We start from the raw sequence: 22,675 nt of genomic DNA on the forward strand, positions 1-22,675 counted from the left end.
GTGAGGCGCGGGCAGCGACCCCGCTCTCACCTGCGCTGCCCGGGGACGGCCTTATGAGCGCAGCTTTCCTCAGCTCTCCACACGCACGTTTTTCTCCGTGACGAACAAGCCCAGGCAGCAGCGACCCGAGCCGAGCCCGCCGGGCTCCCGGCCAGGGCAGCTCTGCCCTAACACGGCGCTCGCTGCCGCCCGGGGCGGCCCCAGGCTCGTCCCTCAGCGGCGCCGCCGGCGGCCGGCCCCGCTCGCCCGGTCCCGCCGGGGCCGGGGCTCGGCGCGCCCTGGGCCCGGCGCTGAGGGACGGGAGCGGCCCCGCACGGCCGGCTGGAAATGGCGCCGTCCCGGCCCCTTCCCGGGACGGGCTCTCCGCCGGGCGCGGCCGTCGCAGCTGTCCCGGCCGCTGTGGGAATCGCGGCTGCTTTCCCCGCTATGGCTACCGAGAGAGGGCTCCGCCCTGGGCCTCGCCCTGTCCCTCCCGGGAAGAGCCCTCGCCCAGCTACCATCGGGCAGCAGCCGTCCGTCCTTGCCCGCGGTGACGGGTGGCACCGCCGGCCCTCGCTGTGCGCGGCCCCGCGGGCAGGGTCCCGCCGCCTCCCGCACTCGGCGCGGAGCGCTCACTCCGCCGGGAGGGTCAGCCCAGACGGAAGGCGGGGGCCGCCCGGGGAGCGGGTCGAGCGCCAGGCCGCTGGCATCCCGTACGCCGGGCTCGGCCCGCCCTGTCCGGGGGCCGGCGGGGGCAGCGCTGCGAGGACCGGCCCCGGCCGCGGGGAACGGCGGGCCGAGCGCCCCCGGGGAGGGCCGGGCGGCGGCGCGCCTGGATGCCCGCCCGCCGCCGAGTGGGAACGGGCGGGGAAAGTTTCGCCTGTGCGCGCCCCGTCCGTCCGTCCGTCCCTCCCTCCGCGCCCGCACACTCTCGCAGACACACACTCACACCCCTCTCCCGCAGCCAGCGGCCGGGGGGCAGTTTTGAAAGCCCTTCTGGTTCCACACCCAGCCGCCGCTGACATCATTCCCGCAGGAGGGCGGGCGGAGGCACCGCCGCCGCCGCCAGACGGTCGCAGCCCCGGAGAGCTGCCCGCCGGCCCGCGCCCGTGAGTAGCCTCGGCCGGGCGGGGGGCGCGGGGGGAGCGGGGCGGCGGCGGGGGGAGCGGGCAGCTTCGCCGGCCAGGGGAGGAAGAAACCCGTCAGAAATGGGGAAAAACTAAAAGCACGCGTTTGTTTACTACGAAGCACACTTCGTTTCGGTGGCTGCGGTGCTGCGCCGTCGCTGGGCCGGCCGGAGAGAGCGGTCCCGGTCCCGTCGAGCCCCGGCCCCGCTCCTTCGCCCGGGACGTTCGGGAGCGGGACGGGGCGGGCTGAGGGGCTCCTCGCCAGTGAGTCCCGGCTGGGCCAAGCCCGCTGAAAGTTCGCGTTCTTCACGGCATAGTTTCTTTCTGTTCCTTTCTATACAGAGCTCTCAGCGGAGTTCGCGTATGTTGCAGTAACCTTGTAGCAGCTCTTGGCAGCCTCTCCTCCCCAACGGTGGAAGGAAAATACACTTAGATGTAATTCAGTGCAGATTTCGGTTTATGAAGTTTTGGCCAGCATTAAACGTTTTTCTACTTGACTCAAACTGCAGTTTCACTCACCGGTGTTTTTTATCTCCATTTAATGCCCTGCTTACATTGCGGGTGTTGTGTGCCAGATGCTGGACAGGCAACTCTCAGTATCGTGGGTTGTCTGCAGTTTTGAGTATTGAATTTAAGAGGTCAGCTCCTTGTTTGGACATTTCTAGGAAGAACAGTACATGGCTATCTGTTCCTCAGCAGGCTTATCCACGACTTGTTCTTACCCACAGAATGCTGCCATCAAGAAACCTGTAGTTCAGCCTCTTAATTTATTGGCAGAAAGATTTTTTTTTCCTCACACCAGTTGGGAATAGTATTTAAATGATCAGTAATTATTGCTGTAGAGCATCTTAGTAGTATCCTCTGACTTGATACAAGGCTGTGAAGAAACCCACTACATAGCTGTGAAATTCACACTGATTTTTTTTGGCATTTTCTTACTTTGGAAGTAAACACCTATGGTTGGCTCATCATCAGAAAAACAAAATGTAGCTCTTTCTCTTCCTTTACTTGCAGACTCTGTATATACAGTACTGGTGTGTTAGCTATATAAAATAAGCCTTCTTGCCTGCCTGAGCAGATGTTTTCTTTATGAAATAAAAATAGTCTATAGTGACTCCTTCATCCAGACCTCCTCTTGGGTGTTGAAGACTTTGCTGTCCATGTAGTTCAGGAAAGAGCTGTGAAGCTGGGCTGCTGGGACTGAGGTGCCAGGTGGCTGCATGTGTGGGCAGGCAGGAATCCACACAAATGGTAGGGGACTATTGGGCATGAGTTTCACTGGGAGAAGAAACGGGAATTGCAGTTTGCTGGAGAGTACAGCAACATTTTTGTAAGAGTGTGTGACAAATTCCATCCTAAGGAATGCAGCTGGGGTACAGGTACTTGCCACAGCTGGTGAAATCAAAGTGGGAGTGGAAAGAAAGGCATATGGTAAACATGGCCACCAGAAGCTGATACGACTTCATTCAGCATAAGATTTAAGGATTTCACCTTTACTTCAAAGACATTAAAAGAATGTTTTCTGTTCTCTTGCTGTTTTCTGTATCTCTTTGTGAACTTGTAGAGTTAGGAGTTAGGAAATCGACTGTTGGGATACCTGAGGGAAGATGCATTCTCCATGCAGAATAAAGATTGTACAGATTGTATCATACCAGCTGCATGGCTGATGGGGATGTTACCAGGTAGCTGTCTGCCCAGCCAGGAATCCAGGAATTGCTCTGCCCATAACCATCAACATTAACTGGAGTTGAAATGGAGCAATACCGTGAAGACTCTTAGGAGGTGATCAGTTTCCTGTTAGAATGCTCATTTGGGAAGAAAAACGGTGTGTTAAAATAATTTAAAATAAAAACTACATCCAAGCAGTAGACAAGACACTACTGGTGTTGTATTCTTTGTTTGCGGTCTGGAAAGACTTCTGTAATAAACATACAAACAGTGTTGATTATGCTGTGGATTTGCCAGTGAGGAAAAACAGTTAGTTTTATTTGGTTATACAGATTTAAAACCTTATTAATAAAGGAAGTTATTCAACAGACTGAACAGGTCAGGACTGAAGGCTGCTGCAACATTATTATCTTAGACAATGATTCTGTCTCAGTTCATAGATGCTGGAGTTATTGTTGCTGGCCAACATTGTTTAGAAGAAATGGACATCTCTATCTTACAGCCGCTTTCAGTTAATGCACTTGATTCCTCTTGATTTATTAGCATCTCCTGCTTCACAGTTGTCTTGTGTCTTTCTTTTACTTCTATTAGATGGCTTTTATATTGTCTTGTTTGTCTCAAGGTTGTTTCCCATCTCAGGTTTGACATTCCTTCTGGGATTAGAATGTTATACTGGTGAATCCCATATGGGTATTTAAAGAAGCAAGACCTTCCTGTACTTTTGCTAAGTATATTAGGTGTAGGTTGTCTCCTTTCATAATACTGTTTTCCTGTAATTTAAAAATGGGATCAGTGGCAGCACAAGGAGACTCTTCCCTTTTTACTTGAATATATTTTGATTTTCCACTGGCACTTCACATTCGATTTGCGTCTTGAACATCGTGTAAGACATGACATCCCTACATAAATCAGGACAAGAATGTGTTTAATTAAAGAGATAAGTAGGTCTCTGGGGACAAGGTCTTTTATACTGCTAGCTGGCAGATGTACTTTCCAGGTCCTCCTCCATGTTCCTGTTGAAAGAAGACCCAGAAGAATGAGGCGCTGTGTTATACAGGAACTAATAAGAAAGAGATTTACTCTGAAGTGAAGCAAACATTGTATGTAAAATCCATGCAATACTTCAGCACAGCCAAATTTGAAAGTAGAAAGGAATGCACAGCTTTTATTGAAATCACATTGGTCTCAGAGGGAATTCAGGGGGAACATAAGCACAGCGTTGAGGAATTCCATTCATGGAGCTGTTCAGTGTTTGTTAGGGTTTGCTTGTTTTTTAGATGCTCGAAGTAAACCATGTTCTTTGCAGTGGAGTTTCAGTTTTTGCTGTTTTTTTGTTAAAAATGTTACTGTTTTAGAGTAGATAAATTCATAAAATATATCTTAAAATGTCAGGTGATGCTTATGACTTCATTAGGAAGATAAGCATCATAATTATTAGAAAATAGATCTTGCTGGGTGAGACTCAAGGGAAAACCTGATGGCCTGAATTCATCCATCAAAGGAATTATTATTTCTCCACTGAACGGAGAAAATGTAATTACACCTTTTTATTTTGCTAGTGAAGTTTCATGGGCAGGTTTAATGATGGTATGTGCATGCCAGGTGAAGCCTCATAATTTGGGTGTGACCTTAAAATACAACCCTCTGGCTGTGTAGAGATCTTCACAGGAGTCTGTAGGTGGAGCAGAAAGTGGACTGACTCAAATACCCCTTAGAGATGGCTATAGGATATATATTTATGGTTTGCTTCACTGATTCTTAAACACTGTGCTATGTTTGGAATTGCATGGGCTGCAATCAGCCGAGGTGGGCAGTATGAACACTCCCTCAGCTGTCTAGTGCAGGTGTGTTTAGTGCCCTGAAATAGATCCAAATTCTGGCATTCTTCCAGACAGAAAGAGACCTTCCAAAGGTCCTGGATGTCTCTGCTGAGGTGCATGTGCTGCCAGGTGAGCTCTGCACATTCACCTGTTCTCCAGGGCTTGCAGTGCTCAGTCCGCTGAAGCAGCAAACCCACTGTTTAGTTCAAAGGCAGGAACAAACCCAAGTCAAGAGCCTGCAGAACAGTCTCTGAACAACTGAAGGGCTTGGCTGAGCCTGCCCATCTGTCAGGGTGCTTGGTGTGCCCTTACCTGGCACTGTGGCTGTGCAGTGACCCAGGCACTGTCCAGCCTGGTCAGGGTGCAGCTGTGAGGTAGGGCAAAGTGACCAGGGGTGAGAGGACTGGGCTGTTCCCATAGAGAAGCCAGTGCAGAGGAGCTGTGCACTGAGTGTGCTCAAAAAAGGCATAGAAATCCTTCTACCTGGATTTGAGAGTCCACATGGCAACTTTAATTGCACCAATTACAAATTATGGTGTAAAAATTGCATTCTGGAGGTAGGCAGAGTATTCAGTTTTATCCTGTGCTACAGTGTTGCTGTCAAACAAAGTAGTAGTTGTGGAGAGTTTAGACTTTTTGTTTTATAGCCAACTGTTGTACCACCAATAGAAATGTGTTTTCACACTCTTGATAGATGATGTGTAAACTCTGAAATAACTAAAACCAAAATTTCTCAACACAGAGCTAGTCAAAGCCAAATCAAAACAAGCAGTTTGAAAATTTTACAACAGTGAATGCAACACACTAAATTGTTAGCAATTTCCACAGAGCATCTGCCAAAGTTAAAACAGTATCAGCTTTTATTTCCACAGAATTAAGTGAATTGCTTTCAGTCTGGAAGGACAGACCTTTTCTGCCTTTGTTTGTTGGTTAATTAGGTGGAACATCATAAATCACTCGAGCTGTTCTGTTGTATCTGGAATAATCTCTGGATAAGCAGCAGTCTGTAGTCAATAGAGCCCAGGGTCTGAGGGTTGCTCTGAATGATGTTAATGTATAGTCACTGCTGCAGGTGTGCTTTTTTTTTTTCCTTTTCATTGACTGAGGACTCATCTGTCAACCTGATGTAAAGGTCTGGTATTTTACTTGGTCTGTCACTCCCTGCCCTGCCAAGGTATTGAAGAGAGACACCCTCCACACTGAAATGTGTCCTCACGGTGATTGAGCAGGGGTGAGGCCAGGCCACACCTCAGTTCAGCTGTTTGTTTCAGGAGCAGGTTCCCGGGAGGGTTCCCATAGCTTGAATAGCTTATTGGAACAGCCCCGTGTCATTGTCCCAGCTCCATGGAGCCACTGCTTCCCTGAGCCAGAGGCAGGGCAGTGCCAGCAGGCTGCAAAGGGCTCTGTGCTTGCCGACCCCTGCCCTGGGGGGCTGGCAGGCACTGGTGGCCCTTAGCTGACAAGGGGCACCGGCCGTGCTCACTCTCGGAAGCTTTGCTGCCCTCCTGAGAAACAAAAGGTCCCTCCAAGCTGGCTGTGTCATGGTCAGCATGGTGTCACTGCACTGCCCAACAGCCAGCAGTGCCAGCAGCCCTTGGAGCCAGCCAGGGAATTCAGCTGAGTGCCAAGGGCATGGGTATCATGCAAAAAGCCTGTTGTGAAATGCACGGAGACCTCAGTGGAGTTGTTGAGAGGCTTCACAGGAGAGCAGAGCTGCAGGGTCCTCTCAGGACAGCGGCTCTGTCGCCCTGCTAGCACAGTCCCTGCATCACGGAAATCCTTTTGTGGAGCTCTCTTTTTCCTATGCTGTGGTGATTGTAAGGCTGTTCCAGAATGTGACAGCTCTAAGAGTTGTAATTTAAATCCTAAATATGCTCACACCTGATTTATAGCCATATATTTTCATCTCTAAGTTAAACAGTTCTTTTTCCTTCCATGTGCTTGCCTTTACCTGCAAGCAAGTATATCCCCATTCTGTCTTGATCTTTGAAAATGAGCAAGTGAGAATGAGAAGTTCTTGTCTTGTTAAGCTTAGGAAAACAAGCTTTAAGTACTTTTAGACCAGCTATATTGTTAAGAAGGTTTTAATGTACACCACAACTTTGTTTATATTGAAGTGGTATCTGGTGCACAACAAGCAAACTAGCTGAACAGAGAACATGCATTGAACACCTAAAATGTTGCATGCTTTCTTTAATTTTCTAAGAATACAGTTAAGCTCTACCCATACATACCTAAGTTACAAACATTTTACAACTTGTTTTGCACATGCTTTGTGAAAGCTGACAGAATACATTTATGTTTTGTAAGAAACCAGAAATTGCAATACACAAGCAGTTCTTTCAAATTACTGCTGGGTTTTCTCAAACAATATGTGCCCTTTGAGAAATCCCTTGAACCACAGGGTGTCTTTGATTAAAGACTGTTTTGTTAGCATTTGCCAAAGGCATATGATGCTCAGCATAAACTGAAGGTGGAAAAGTGGATGACTATGATGGGAATCAGAGATTAATTGCAACCCTTTTAGGTGTTATTTAGTAATATGTCAGCCTACCTTACACCACTGTGGGTTGTGTTTGGATTAGGTGCAGATATAGAGCATCTTAAATATTAGATTATTATTATCTAGTATAAAAGTACAGTTACAACAAAAAGTGCTTTAGGGAAACCTAAGAATGTGTAAAAGATTTACTTTTGAGGATGGTGAGATTTGTGCTGCTGGAGGAGGAAAAACATTCTCGTTCTGCTGACCACACAAATCCCTCTAAAAAGCAGTTTTGAGAAGATGAAGTCTTAAGGACTTTTATTCAAATATGTCTGTCTGTGTAGGCAGATGACTTCTGTACTTGCTAAATTGTCTTCTCAGCATATAGTGGCTAGTAATGTCTCTTCCAGATTTTGCTGGAGTATTTGAATACATCTATCTTGAAGTTTTTAAGCTTCAGGCTATGTTTTAGGATTTTCAGGTAAGCTGTCACAAGGTTCATTTTCCTGGTAAGTGACACTTCCCCACCCCACTACAGGGCATTGTGTCCCTGTGTTCCCATAGGTCCTACTGGTTTTCTTCTGCTGAGTCTGCCCACAAAGGCTTCATGGCAGAGTGACTTTCTTCTGTAGTGCACACAGCAGGGTCATAGTGAAAGGAGTGGTAGGGCAAGTCTAAACCCAGTCCGAACTTGTTTGCAAATAAATGACTGACAGAGTTACAGAAGTGGCAGCAATGCTGGCATCCCTAGGTCAAAATTTTATTAAAAGCATTCCTAAGAAATTAGAAACATCTGCTTCTTTTGGTCTCCATACTCAAAGCTAGCATGTTGCATTTTTGCTGCAATTTGCTTCTTGGTTTTCTTTGGAAATGTATGGAACAACAGGGTTAGAATTTCCTAGACTTTGGCGTTCTGGCTTGGTAGATCTAATGAGGAGGACAGGGTGAGAAGGGAGGAAGTCTGGAGATGATCTGCCAGACTCACCTGTACTCACAGTCTCTTTCACTTTTGGTAACTAAGTGGGGTTTCTGAAGAGGAGACCAGATTTAGTGTTTATGAAGTTCCTTGAGGAAGAGCTGAAAGGGTGCTTGAGCATCCCCTCACACACAGGTGATAGGGAGGCCAGGCACATGAGCGTGTTCACTCCAAGTCTGCTGTAGCTTAGGCAGTCCCACCAGTACCAACAGGGTGGACAGACATCCAAACACTGTAAAAACAAAAAGGTTTTATTAAGCTATAGTTGTACATTTGTATTAGTTGTGGTGCACGCAAAGAGCAGACCTCAGGGCTTTGGCTGCAAGGCACGATTTTCTGAAAGAAAACAGGAAAAAACTGGGTCATCCTGTGTCTTGTGAGTTTCTCTCCAAGCCCCTGTATTTCACTATCAAAACACAAGCTAACTACTGTAATTGTGCTGGAGTCTTAACACAGCTTCTGCAAAGGCACCAATAAATCTAGATCTGATAGGATGATACTGCTTCATTTTCTGACATTATGTTAAAAAAGCCATAAATATTGTCATTCAAATGGAGCTCTAGAAAAGAGCGTGGATTAATTTTTTTTTTTTTGCTTTCATACAGTGGTTGAGTGCAGGGAACTTTGATTAATTTCCTTCCGATTTCATTGCTTTGTGAAGAAGTACTTTGAAAAGCAGGTGGAAGTGTAAGTGAAAAGCTCTCTTCCTTCCACATAAACTAGGCAGCACAAATTTAGCTGTGGCTTGAGTGTGTTCTCAATTAAGCAGACACAAAGAGCTGATGGTCTCTGTGCCATCTAGGGGCTCACAGGACATGTAGCCCTCTTGATTCCAAAGCCAAGCATCAAGCAGGGGCCTGAAATCTTACTTCATGTGGAACACACATTGTTCTTCATGCTTAGATTTACACCAGGAGACGTATAGTCAGAGCCTGCCAGCACTTCTTGGAGGTCTCCACACTGGCTGCAGGGACTGGTTGAAGGAGGACATTAATTTTCTGTATTGACTTTTAGCTGGGTAACACCTGAACATGAAAACAAGTCACAATTTTAATGTACACTTGAAGAGTGTTGGTGTTCCCAACAGTTAAATTAACTCAGAAGAAATAAAGAAACTGGAGTAAGTTGTTTCAACTGGTGTAATTATTCTTTTGGTATTACATTTCCTGATTTTCTCGTCCTTTATGTTGTTGGATATTTAGGCATTAAAGGATTGTTGAAATCCTCAAAGCTCTTGCTGGCTTGAGAGAAAGTCTGCTGTCTGAACTTCACTTTTGGTTCCAGTTCTGAGAATCACACAAGAAAAACAGAACCCTTCATACTTGATTAAAAAAAAAAAAAAAAAAAAAAGAAAGTTAACAGTATCAGTCTGTTCTTCATAAACAGGGAATTTTGTGCAAGTTTATAGAGACAATTGTACAGGCAAAATGTGAGCCAGCTTCAGAGTTCTCTGTCATGAGACACCGTGAGATGTGGCACAAGAACTCTGAGCAAAACATGTAAATCCAAACAACTTGTGATGCATCACAAGATGACAGATTTCTCATGCTACAAGTATACAGACTTTTTATTCTAAATTCACATTTTCAGACTTTATTATTGCACTGAGGGGCAGAAGAATTGATACTTAAGGTTTGCTTTGATTCAGTTTTACACCAGTGACCTCAAGAAAATTCAGCTGAACTGAATTCTTATTGATGGCCCAAAGACCTGCTGTTCTTGTTGAAATGAAACATCTCAGTGCAGAGAGCTGCAGGTCTGGTAACTTGTTTAGCAGGATCCTCTGCCCCTTGTTTTGGGTGTGTCTTTTCAGCACACTAAATGTGGGTGTTGGGAGTCTGCACATCCCCAGCCTCGGTGCAGAGCAGGAGCTGTTCTGCAGATTTCACTGTGTTTCTAAGAGTATGAACCAGGATTGTCTGTCTGGAAGATTTTTCAGGCGTGGGCTCAGATGAAGATGATAAAAACCCTGACTTGATCTTAGGGACTGAGGGCAGCAGCCAGTGTTGGAGTGTAAGCTTCAGCCTTTCCAATGCAAATGAGCCCAGGATAAACACACTGCACTAGGTATTGCTGGTTGCAAAAATTGAGCATGCACAAACATGAGAAACAGCCTGGAAGCAGAGTTGAACTGCATGGGAGGAAAGGAGAGCGTTTGGTTTGGAGATGACATCTGGGTTGGAAGGTAGTGATAAAACTTCTGTTAAGAACTGTCAAAGACTATTTCCATTTTTACTTGCTTGCTGTACTAAACAGCAGAAAAAACTTAAATAGTCATGTTTCTTTATACTGATGGACATTAAAGATAAATTTTATCCTGGAGATAAACTGCATCTTTTCTGTAGGGGCTGTGTTTTTGTGTGTGATATGACATAGGGGAACAATCCAGTTTTGAAACACTACAGTTCAGAACTACTGGAAACCCTGGCCTAGATACCTTACTTTACTCTGCAGTTCTGTGATGGTTGTAGTGTTTTATCCTGTATAAACATACTTGTCTCTGCATGTCCAGGAGATTACAGCAGAGCCCCTCTTTGCCACTTCTAAGGCTCATCAGGCTCTCTACCCATGGCAAGTGCAAACTACTGCTTTCAAAAGTCTGCATTACTGAAGAGATTCAAGAGAAGTGTGACTGCTGCATTTATCCTCCCATGCAAAATGAAGTAGCATTGGAGCATTATTTCTGCACTAATTGAAAAAAAAAAAAAAAGTTCTTGCTATAATTGGACTTCTGTTTTCAATGTGTTTAGTCTAAGTATTCTGCAACTTAACAGCATTTGTGGGAAACCTTGTTACCACAGCAAATCTGGGTGTGTTCAGTGGGATTCCTATAATTTACTCTCTCTAGATCCAGTGGCAGTCTGCACTTGTAGCTCAGCAGTATCTGTCCACTTCTGTCTTACACCATACCTTATGAAGTGGTATTAAATGCTGAGGCTTGCAATTGAAGGAATTCATGTTGATGACCAATTTCATCCTTACTGTAACCCCCAAATCTGTTTTTAATGGCACATGTGATGACTTAAGTCAAATATTATGTTCTCTTGTCAGAGCTTTGCTGGAGATTAGTACAGGGAGGTTCCTGAAATAGCTACAGATTGACAGGAGAGCTGAGCTGGAAGGAGCCTCTGGAGGTCTCTAGTGCAGACTCTGGCTCCAAGCAAAGGGTTAGATCAGGACGTTCTGGGCCTTGCTTCAGTTAAGTCAGGAAGATGTCCAAGAATGGAGATCCCACAGCCTCATGGGCCCTGTTCCAGTACTTAATCATGCTCATTGAATATAATTAATACTTTTTTCACAATTGGAATATTCCTTGTTGTAACTTGTAACAGTCTTTTCATCATGTACTTCTGAGAAGAGTGGCTCAGTCATCGTAAGTGTAGTGTGTTCAAAAAGCTTTTCTCATATATTTCTGTGTGTAAAAAAACTATTAAAAGAATTCAAGTCACTCTGGGGAATGACAAACAATATCTGTTGAATCATCTCAGTCTTCATCCATGCCTAAAGGCAGTGTACTTTAAATTCATGAACACCTTGACCTGAGAGCATGGTGTGTTTCAACTGCAAATGAGAGAAGGTGAAAAATCACTCTGCCCAGGAAACAATTCATGGTAAATAAGAAAAGGAATACAGCTAGTGTGCAGAACAGGATGTTACCAAAGTGTTTGGTTACATTAATACATTAGTAAAATAAGAATTCTGAACATTAATGCAAAGGGTGCTTTGTAGCTGTGTCCTTGCCTTGCTCACAGGGAGAGGAAAGGAGCTGCCTGCTGCTAGGAGAGGTTCCCAGGCAGGCTGTCCTCAGAAGATTGAGTCTGCACAGTAAGGTTTTGAATTGTATGGAGTGGAGAAGGACTAGTAGTTCTTTCTAAGAGATGAAATCCAGAATTTCTGCCTAGAGAGGGATGCAGATTCTGTAGTAGCATCTGCAGTGTTGCTGGCTGCATCTTGGAAGAGGGGAGCTGCTCTTTGCTTCCTGCCCACAAATCACAGAGAGTTTCTCTGGAAAGCCCTACTCCCTTCATTATTCCTTGTGCAGGCTGGGATGAACCACAGAAACTCCTGAGTCGCCATGGGAAGGGAAAGTCTGTAGGAGTGATTGAGGTTTGTGCACTTCTGGGATCCTGCTGAGGCATGACAGATTGGATAACCAGTTCTTGTTGTCTTTTCCTGGTATTAATTACTTGGAAATGGTCTGTCTCCTTCTTTTCCCCCAGTGTATTTAATTCCTGTCTCCATGTGTCATTGTTTAGCACTGTGTGCACAGAAGTTGTAGCAGCTTGTGAAGGGAGCAGTTGCCAGCAAGGCAGGAGGGGGAATCTAAAGATGGTTGTTAGGAAGGGTCATCAAAAATGAAATGTCAGAACCATCAATCAGGCCTTTCTTACTGTCTGTTTTTTTTTTCTGGTTTTTTTTTTTTTTTTTTTTTTAAAGATGAAACAAAAACCTTTTTCATTTGATCTTGGCTTTATTTGGGTAAAACAAAAAATGTCGTCTTCTCACCAGCCATACATGTTTACATGTTTATCTATCCTGTCTGAAACACTTCTCTTTATGGCTGAAAACAATAAAACAAAACCATTCACTTGAACATTCTTCTGTGCTGGCAAGTCTTGCTTTTGCAAGATTGGTTTTAATTAGGTTATATTTTTTGGTCTCTCTTACTTTATGTTACTTCATGTAATAAAATGAAATTGTATTGTTATTCTTAAAAATAATAGCAAGTACAATTTGGTTCTCTCGCCTTACATGGCAGATGATTGTTGCATTATTGATTGCTTAGATACCATCTGTGCAAGAAATGAACCTCAGGAAAAAACCAACCACAAGACAAAAGGGTGCTGTGCAAAGACTGGTATATATCAAAATGAAAATATTTTGATGTGGCATTATACAAACCCACAAAATATCTTCTTTTCCTTTCTTCTTCCTTTCATTCAAGCAAGGCTTGATAGAGAACCATGAATGACATTTCTAGAAGTGGAACTGGATTCAGAGGACTTTGAGTCATATGGTAGAATCACCTCATTGGAGGAAATTCCCACTTTCTGTTCTTCGTTGTGGCTGAGACGGCAGAGTTTAACAGAGAGGAAATGGGAAGGAATACACACACTAGAGTAGCTCCTTTTTCAGTTTTAGGGTTTGACTTTCCCACTCAGTCATTCTGATTAGATACCAATTTAAGGCTTTCCCTTATTTTTCACAAAAGCACATCAATGCTATTTGCCTTTGAGCTTGTTATAACTCTGTACTGTAGTAGAGATGGAGAGGATTATTCTGGAACTCCTGGTCTCTATTCACTGAGTTATTATGCTGTCAATTATCTTTTTGTTAAAGTTTTGCAGAGTAGTTATTATTTGCCCTGATGAGAGTGCCAGTGGAGCTGCTTTAAAAATGCTGTCAGAGTAGTCCTTTTCTTTGGTTAAATTATTCATGTGGTTCATGATTCCTGTAAATGGCAGAAGGAGAGAGGGGGTTAGACATTATAAAAATAATGGAAGTCTTAAAATTAATAACTGCCATTTCTTCTGGATATTTACTGTGTTATGTGAGTGGTATCATTTGACATCATTAAATGTGTCCAAAGCAAAGGGAGAAATATGCATTAATGTACTGATGAGTGACAACATGCAGATGGTGTACAGAGTGGTGCACCTTAACTGCAAAGATTTGCAAGACAGCAGATTCCTTATAGCATATATTAATTGGCAAGAATTTTTGGCCAAGAGGAAATAGATATGTCAAGCAATTGCATTTTTCTGTGTATTAGTAGCAGTAGTTTCCCCTAACCTATTTGTTATGTGCTCAGGGATTTCCTGGGGATTACAGTTAAATACAGTTTCTGATTCTCTTGTATATAAGAACATACTTTTTTTCATGTGAGATGTGACATTGTAATAGGTGGGTTAAATAAGGTATGAAGGTAATAGGTAGCCTACAGAGAGTATTAAGTGACTGAACATAAAATAGTTAACCGGATTTTTATGTAACTAATGGGTTTATTCAGCTCTACCAGTGGGAGCAATACATTGAAGAAAATGGTAGTCCTTAGTCATTATTCAATGGATAAAACTTCAAATTGTATGGACAAAGGGCATGAGGCCTAATATACAACATAGGTGTTACTAACTATAGGAGGTAGTTCTTGGTGCATTTAATTTTGTTCTACAAGCATTCTTTTGAAATCTGGTTCTTCCTTCTTTGGAAGGATGGTTGAAACAAGACCTTACTGCAGTCAGTGGAAATATTTTCATCACTGCACATGAGGCTGTAATTTGAAATGCACTTCTCTAGAAGTCAATGTGAGGGAGTTTTCCATCCTTGCACACAGAATGAAACTTCTTTGTGTGTTTATTCACTGCAGCCATTATGCTGGAAGGTTGCAAAATGCAGCTTTTGGCTTCATTTCAAGTTGTGATTCATTTTAACACCCGTGATGCCAGTTAAGTATCTGCAGAGATAGAACATGTGCTATGGACTTCAACTGCATTTGATGTTAGGGTCTCTAGTAGCACCAGAACTACAGGTTGATCCACTGACAGCTCTTAAAGATTGTTCATATTCTTTCTTATGTTCAACAGATTTAACTCAGCCTAAAGCCTACCCAGAGCAAGGATGCTGATTCTCCTGGCCTTCATTATCGTGTTTCACATAACCTCAGCAGCACTGCTGTTCATCTCAACTATTGACAATGTAAGTGTCACATCTTCTCATTGTCTCTCAAACACACAGGGATTTCTTTGCTTCATAAAAATTGAGTTTTTCTTTTCTAGTCTTCAGCTTGCTTACTGAGAGGACCTAAGTTTGTTAGGCACACTGGTGTCCTAAGACCTTTCTGTAACAAAAATGCCTTGGGTATGCATGTTGCTGTGGATAAGGCTGTCCATGGCATCATGTTGTGAGCTCAAGGCAGCAGATCCTTTCCCCTGGGAGAGACTTGGCCAGGGAGGATATTTACAGGGTGGAGCCCTGGGATTTGATTCAGCTAGATATGAAGCAGAGAGGGGTGGAAAATCCACTATCCTTATGTGTCAAGTAACCTGAAGTCAAACAGCTGGTGATTAATGTGTGGGGATAATTTCAGTCAAGGTGTGCTTTGCCTCACAAGTGTTTGTCCAAGATGCCTAGTTAAATCATGAGAGACACCATGAATGTATCTGTGTCCATTAAGTTAAAGTAACTTCAGCCCAAGCTTTAGAATATTTTATGTTGCATTGTTTTCAAATTTCCATTTTATTTTTGTGAACAACAAGAATTGACCCTCCAATATTTATATCTAGTTTTTAATGTAATTATCTGTTTTCCAAAACAGCCTACTATCCTGATTAGAAGTCTGTGCACTGGAATCTGTCCATGAGGTCTGATTCATGTACAGGCTTTTGATACTAAAAAAATCTGCTGCTGAAAATACTGTGTAGTGAAGGCAGTGCTCCAAGTGAAATTTTGTGTTACCCACAGCTTTTTATTGCAAAAGTGTACAAACTCAGGTGTTACATTTTAGTCATCTGGTTGATTGTTCCGTGGAAGTAGGTCAGTATTTGAGCAGTAAAGCAGGTTGTCTTACCCTGCTCCTTTGAATATTAGAAAGCAAAGACAGTGGGAAAAGCAACCTAATCTTATTTCAAATCTACTACACACAACCCAAATTATTGCAGAAATAAAAGTCTATGCACTCTGTGTCATTAGCTACTTTTGAACAATTAAAAATTTAAACTGTACAACCATCTTCTATTAGATTTTATATTATGTATCTATATATTATATGGAGCTAAGAGCTGAAAAATGACATACTGAACTTGCACTGTAAAATCCAAATGAATGGCATTTTGAGAAAATAATTATTTTCTTAAAACACAGTGTTCTGTTTATCCATATGCCTAGTACCATAATATATTATAGTTTTAACTGCAGTATTGTTTGCAAAGCTGCACAGTAAGCTCTAAGGCTTCTGGAATGTCTATTTAAGCAGCAGATCCTACCAGGAATCGTATTTAAAAGTCACATTTTGTGCAGCTCTAGTCAAAACAAAGGCCTGGGTAGCTATTGGAATGGGAATAGGTTTCCTGAGGAAATGCCACTTGTGGAGTGCTTGTCATTTTCTAAGCTACTGTAAAAATCTGCTCAGATGCTGCAGTACTATTTTGCCTCGAATGTTTAAACCTCAAAACAGAAATATCACAGGAGGATCTTAATTTTCCAGCCATTACCAGACAGATGCCATAGTGTATCTCAGCACAGCTGCAATGCATTGAGATTGATCACTTCAGTGGCAGGAACCAGAACATCTATAAAGGACTCCTGTTTGACAGGTGATGCTATTTCCTGCAATTTAGCAAATGCTGTTCCTTCAGAGAGGTGTGCATCCTCATCAGGGTGAACAAAGCACATCTTATTTAGGTGTCTCAAGGAGTGAGTAATCACTGACTACACAAAATTTCTGCCCAAACAGTGGAAATCCCTTGCACTTTGGGATGTTTAAGATGCCCTTCCTTACCTACTTCAGAGAGGTCTAAAATGAGAATGACCTGTGGATAATTATATACCCTTTATTCTGCAATACTATGAGATCTCACATTTCATTTGAGTGGCTAAGTATCAAAAATGAACAGAAAATTGTTACAGCTGATGTATCTGATCAGTAGACACTTGGACAACAAAGGAGTTTAGTGGGTTTTGTTTGTTTTTTCTCCCTGTAAAAGTCCTTTACTTTTATTTTGCAGGCCTGGTGGGTGGGAGATAACTTTTCTACAGATGTCTGGAGAGTGTGTACCACGAATACGAGCACCTGTATGGCTATCACTGATGAGTTCAATGGTGAGTGTCCCTCCATGCCTGTGTCTATGTTCCTTCAGCAGATCTGATGAAATTCCTGCAAAATTTACAGGGACAAGTTTTATAGTTCTTCAGAAATCTGCATATCCTAACTAGGCAGGTCTTCTAAAAACTTTAATATTTGTTTTTCATTTTGGAAAGGAAGCTGTTCTAACAGTTTCTGTGAGAGGAAAGCAGAAGGTGTGCACTTAGGAGACCAGTGCAAAAGAGTAAACACAAACTACTAACAATGACTGTTAACATGTTCTTAAAAAAATTAGATAAAAACAGTGAAGTCATCTGAAGTGATAGAATTTGCCTCAGAATTGAACTTGCAGAGAAGAGCCTAAATAGACTGACTGTGTACAAGAATGGGGGGAAAAGTAGAAGAAAATACAAGCTGGAGTTTTAACAAGGAAGTCCTAATATAAAGCCTAGAGTAATATCCTGTTTTACAAAAATTGAAAATATTCTCAAATGTTCTATTTATTTATTGGATTTCAATCTGTGAGTACATTCAAGAGGTAAATAATTTGAAGAACTGTCTACCCATGAAGTAATTTTGTTTTCCTAGCATCAGGTTAGTTTAAGGCCTGTAATGTGCAGTGAGCTGATGCACTCCACACAGGCTCTCTCAACTAAGCCGGATTTAAGGGTGTGCATTTATTCTCTGTATTACTGTGTTCCACTGCAGTCAGGTGCTCACCCTGGGGACATGTGGAGTGGCTGAGGTGTGGCTGCTGCTCAGAGCTCCTGCCTGCAGCGTGGCTGTGCCAGAGGAGAGGGGCCACGGGAGCTCAGCTGCGTGGCCCAGCCTGGCTACAGTGGGGCTGCAGATTTGCACAGAGCAGCTGCACGTGGTTAGAAAGGTATAGGTTACTTTAGCTCCCAGTTACAGGGAAGTAATGGACAGGATGAAAACGCTGAATGAGAGGAATCTTCAGTGCCAAGCGTGGGTGTCTTGTCTGGTTACACCTTCCTGAACAGAGCTCCCTCCAGGTCTGGTGGGCGGCTGGGGTCTGCATTTGGAAGCTGTTTGGGATATCTGGCAGTTTCACTGTGCTTCTAGGACATTGATGGGAGCAAAGGGTGAGGTGTGGCAGAAGTCTCTTCAGTGTTTTCACTCAGTTTGATGAGAAGCTTTTAGAAGTCTTTAAGCCACTGGCTATATTAATACCAAGGAAGGAGAGGAGAATCAGCCTCTGCAATGCACACACAACTGCTTTGCTGCATCTGCTGAATTCCTACTTACAGAGCATGGGTCTGCCCCTTTACTCCCTGCAGGAGAAGGCAAAGAGAGAAACGATTTTTAACCAAGGCTACTTTGTTTTTGCAGAGTATCAATCAATTCAGGCTGTTCAGGCCGCCATGATCCTGTCTACAATTTTCTGCTGTGTGGCATTTCTGGTTTTCATTCTTCAACTCTTCCGTCTAAAGCAAGGAGAAAGATTTGTGTTAACCTCTGTTATCCAGCTCCTGTCATGTGAGTGGTTTTTCAACACTTTTGACTTTAATGATATTTTCGTGAAAAGTAGGAGCAGGTTTCAAAAAGAATGAGCTGCGTGAGAACTCTGTAGTGCTCTTGAAGCCATAATTTATCCTTCATAATTGTTTAAACAGTGAGCTGTACCATTCTGTAATATATAGGCAATTAAAACATGGATGCCATCACTACTCAGGATAAAGTAATTTAATCTTTGAAGGGAAAGAATTTGAGATTCTGAACTTCTTGAACACACTGAATAACTCTCTAATTGTTACAGGCAAGCACTCGGTTCTTTTTTTTGTCAGTCTTTAAAACTACCCAGATGTTCACAATCATTTTCTGTTCACTGCAAATGACATAGATACACAACAGCACTTCAAATTTAAAGCCTGCCAAATAAACAGCAAATATGTCTTGAAAAGCTTCCAGCTTAATTTGAGGATGGAAAATGAGTGTCTGCAAAGAAAGGACATTGGTGGAAGCAACTGACAGAATAGATGTGTGTACTGATAATATTTTAAGATGCTGACCTTTTTTATTTTCTTTCTCCTGCAGGTCTGTGTGTTATGATTGCAGCTTCCATTTACACAGACAGGCATGAAGAACTGCACCAGAGCCATGGATATGTAATGGAAGTTTCCAAAGGCCAATATGGCTATTCCTTTGTCTTAGCCTGGATTGCCTTTGCCTTTACCCTGATCAGTGGAGTGATGTACTTAGTATTAAGGAAGCGTAAATAAATGTCAGCACCTAGTTATTTCTGTCACTGCAGTACAAAACCAAATTCCAGTAACCATTTTGTATATAATCATTTACATGGTTTTGTAGTAAAGGTATTGTTTCTCTAAAAATGTACTGTGTTCTTGATATGAAACAGAATTTATAAAAAAAGAAGGCAGGTGAAATGAAATTCCTGGCACCTCCAGGTCAGGGGTCGGAGCAAGACAGAGCCAAGTTGTTTCTTTGACATATTTCATCATCATAAATGGTTTTCCTTTATTAGACATTAACAGTTTGATCTGGCCTCTAGTAAATAACAAAAAAAGCCCGTACCAATTAATTTGTAAGTAATATATTCTTAACTATATTCCTGGACCAGATATATCTCTTTGAAATATTTTAAATATAAGGCCCAGATGATGATGAAAAAGCAAACAATTCTAAAGCCCAGAACTGTGGTCACAGCGTCTGCCCTGGCGCAGGACCAGTGTTCTGCTCTTTATAATGTGCAGTAAGTGTCATCAAGTTTTTATTAAAACCACTTGCTTTGCAAAAGTAAACAAGTCCTTTTTGTACTCCAGCAAATGTTTCTCTTGATTGTCTTTCACATTTAATTGAAGCACACAGAGCCTTTGGTGGGAGCACTTATCAGCCAATTCCCTGTTCAGCCTGGGCCCAGCACAGCTGGGGCAGTGAGGAACTCCCCACCCCAGTCTTGAATCCCTTCAGTTTAGCCTTGGGCAGCCTTCCTGGGAGGGAGAAAAGGGAAACAGAAAAGCATTACTGGGCCTACATCTGCAGATTTCTAAGCAGACTAGTGATCAAGCAGTGCCAAATTTAAGTTTTTACAGCCTAACTCAACATGTTTATTTCACTGGGCTTTTATCATGTAGCGATTTCATGGTTAATGTGTCCTGTACAAAAGCATTCCCTGAGTCTGTCCATTAGGAAATTGGCCTTTAAAAAATTCATTTTAAATTCCTTTGTGGATTTTGCTGGAACTAAACACAGCTACTAAACAAATCAGAGTGCAATTGCTATGCTTATGAATTCCAGGATAGATAAACTGACTTGGTGGTTTTTATTTTTCAGTAGTTTTGTGAGCTAAATCTTTGCTCTAATACCAGGCTTAACTGCTCTGTAGTGTAATACTGGATTTGCTGATGGTGATTCTGGAAATCAGTGTGAAGAGAATGAATGAAGCAGCCTGTCCTGGTTAGTCACAGCTTTGATGCTTAAGTACAGATTTGACTTTTGAAAAGCTCTAACCATTTATTTATTTATTTTATATTCACTACAGCTGGCCTAATAGATAGGCAGTATAAAAGTAAACAGGTTTTGAATGAGGTATTACACTTAAAGAACAAGTTCAGTATCATAAGGCAGTGTAGCTCTACTGAAGTTAATAATTACTACATTAGACATCAGATAATGAAATTTTATCTGATTTCTTCAGATTTATCCTTGATTTATCACAAAGTAAAACTTCAGGTGCGTAGCTTTTTAGGAACTGTTTCTAGCATGAATGACAGGTCATATAGCTCATCTTCATTCCCTCAACATCCTATAATGCTTTGGAATGTGCTGCTTGTCTTTTGGGAGCAAAGAAATCCCAAAAAGACTGTTAAAAAATCAGGATGAGCAAGCAGGACATCACAGTAAAAGTAATAATAATAGTTAAAAATCCACATCAGTTTGAAGAAAAGGGGTTCTCCCCAGTCTGCCATCATGCTAGTATTTCATCAGTTTTTTTTTTCCCTCTTAGTGGGAGTGCTCTGAATTTCAAGAATTATTACCCTACTTTTTAAAAAAGTGCTTATATAATTTGCTCAGTACATTTCAGGTTCAAAACCTGAGTTTTTGCTAGCAAGCAGAATTTGTCTTTAATAAATAGATGCAGTTTTAAGGATGAAAGTTAGCTAGGATGACTGTTAGCTAGGCATTTTGTTCCATTTATTAAAACAAGAAACAATATGGGAAATTTTTAAGCAAATATGGATGAAACTCTAATATCTAGACTACAGTCCTGAATAATTCTAAGTTAAGCTTTTATGCCACTGACTTGCAGAGATGCTTCAGTTTCTTGCCTTGATAATGCTCTGGTCATTTATAGAGCAAATATTTAAAATAAAGATGTAGATATACATGAACACAGTTTAATTCCACAGTAAAAGCTCTGTCCCTTTAAGAAAGTGAGAAGCACACACGCAACACCTCCACCTGTGTACAAACACCAGCACGTGCATGATGCCACACAGAAAAGATGTGAATGTTCTGCACAAGTGAACAAATAACAAATCAGTCTGAACTACAATTTGAGCAGGACAAACATATTTTAGGGTTTTTTTCTACCTTGTATGCCTTTAAAATACAACATTTTCTATACTGTATATATTCTGAAAATGTACATGAAAATAAAGTTAAAACAAATTCTTTTACTGTATTAGCAAATTCAATAGATTTAGTAATCTGACCTTGTCTTTAAGCTTGGGATATATTTACACAATGTTGGATGAGAAATAGTTGAGTATTTTGTGAACAGGTGAAATTAAATTCTTCCTGCCTGTAGTAGAACCAGAAGCTGATTATTTTGTCCTTTGTTGAAGACCTTTCAGGGTAAGCAGAAAAAATATTAGTGTATTGAACTTCTAAATGTACGGTGTTAAAAGAAAGTCTTGAGTAATGCAAGATCCACTGATGCTCTTATAAGTAATAAGGAGTTATTACTTACAAGGTTTTTATTATTTTCCATCATTTGCAGGAACAGTCATATATTTGAAGATGAGGTTAAGTGCCTTGACCATATGATCAAATAATGTGAGAAACAAACCAGTGCCTTCTGTATCTGCTCTGATCCAAGCTTTGGGTTTGCAAATCACACAGCACATTTGGGTTTGTACAGATCCATTCAAAACACTCCCCCAACTCCACAGAAATAATTTCCCAAACCCCATAAAAATTCTCCTTTGTAATCATAATGAATAAAAAGGAAAAGTCCCAATTATTAAAATATTCACTATCAACCATGAACCTACCTTTATGCTTTTCACCCAGTAAGTAATCATCTGCAGCACAGGAAAGAATCTTGGAAAAACAATCTATAATATTTATGTCAAGATAATTTTTTTTAGAAATTGTTTGTTTTTATTTATGTATTCCGTTCAGAACAAGAGATGGGCATTACTTTGCTATACTGTATATTTGAAAAATATTGTAGGTGATAGGATCTGTGCTGCTTAGACATTAACTAGTTTTTTACCCCAGCTACATGAACAATTAATTTTATGTGGTTCTTAATGTGTTTAAAATAATGCTTGACTTGGTCTCTTCTTATCTTCAGCATTGTTCAAGTTGTGCCATTTAACTAAACAGACCAACAAAAAGAATTCTTCCTGTAATTCCTAAAGACAGGAATAGGATGAGCCACTACCTTCCCAAACATTAAAGACAGCTAAGAATTATAAAATATTGAATTGAAATTGAAATATTGAAATAAAATAATGAAGCTGAAAAGTTTATTATATTTTATTTCTTTTATATGTGTAATAATCCCCTCTGAAATAATAAAATGAAAGAAAATGAAATGTGGAAGTAAAGTTT

The 22,675-nt window shown here is 41.8% G+C and overlaps 1 protein-coding gene and 1 long non-coding RNA gene across 2 annotated transcripts in view; one reads left to right on the forward strand and one right to left on the reverse strand.

The window, feature by feature from the left end:
• LOC146766083 (uncharacterized) overlaps window positions 1-257 on the reverse strand; it is a 54,847-nt gene extending 54,590 nt beyond the window's left edge. The window contains exon 1 of the long non-coding RNA XR_014958416.1: window positions 31-257. This is a non-coding gene — a long non-coding RNA (uncharacterized LOC146766083). The remainder of the gene's footprint in view (window positions 1-30) is intronic.
• A 783-nt stretch (window positions 258-1,040) lies between these two features.
• Window positions 1,041-21,655, forward strand: EMP2 (epithelial membrane protein 2). Its single transcript, XM_021538019.3, has 5 exons — window positions 1,041-1,088; window positions 14,640-14,751; window positions 16,779-16,872; window positions 18,206-18,352; window positions 18,911-21,655. Exons 2-5 carry the CDS (start codon window positions 14,674-14,676, stop codon window positions 19,093-19,095), a joined length of 504 nt encoding a protein of 167 aa, XP_021393694.1. The 5' UTR covers window positions 1,041-1,088; window positions 14,640-14,673; the 3' UTR covers window positions 19,096-21,655.
• The last annotated feature ends 1,020 nt before the right edge of the window (window positions 21,656-22,675 follow it).

This window comes from Lonchura striata, chromosome 14 (genome assembly GCF_050655825.1).
Source record: "Lonchura striata isolate lonStrDom1 chromosome 14, ASM5065582v1, whole genome shotgun sequence".
Lineage (NCBI taxonomy): Eukaryota > Metazoa > Chordata > Aves > Passeriformes > Estrildidae > Lonchura > Lonchura striata.

Coding starts and splice junctions, on each gene's coding strand:
- EMP2 (XM_021538019.3), top strand. CDS start 14,674: ATGCTGATTCTCCTGGCCTTCATTATCGTGTTTCACATAACCTCAGCA. Junction 16,873..18,205: donor TATCACTGATGAGTTCAATG/GTGAGTGTCCCT, acceptor TTGTTTTTGCAG/AGTATCAATCAATTCAGGCT. Junction 18,353..18,910: donor TGTTATCCAGCTCCTGTCAT/GTGAGTGGTTTT, acceptor TTTCTCCTGCAG/GTCTGTGTGTTATGATTGCA.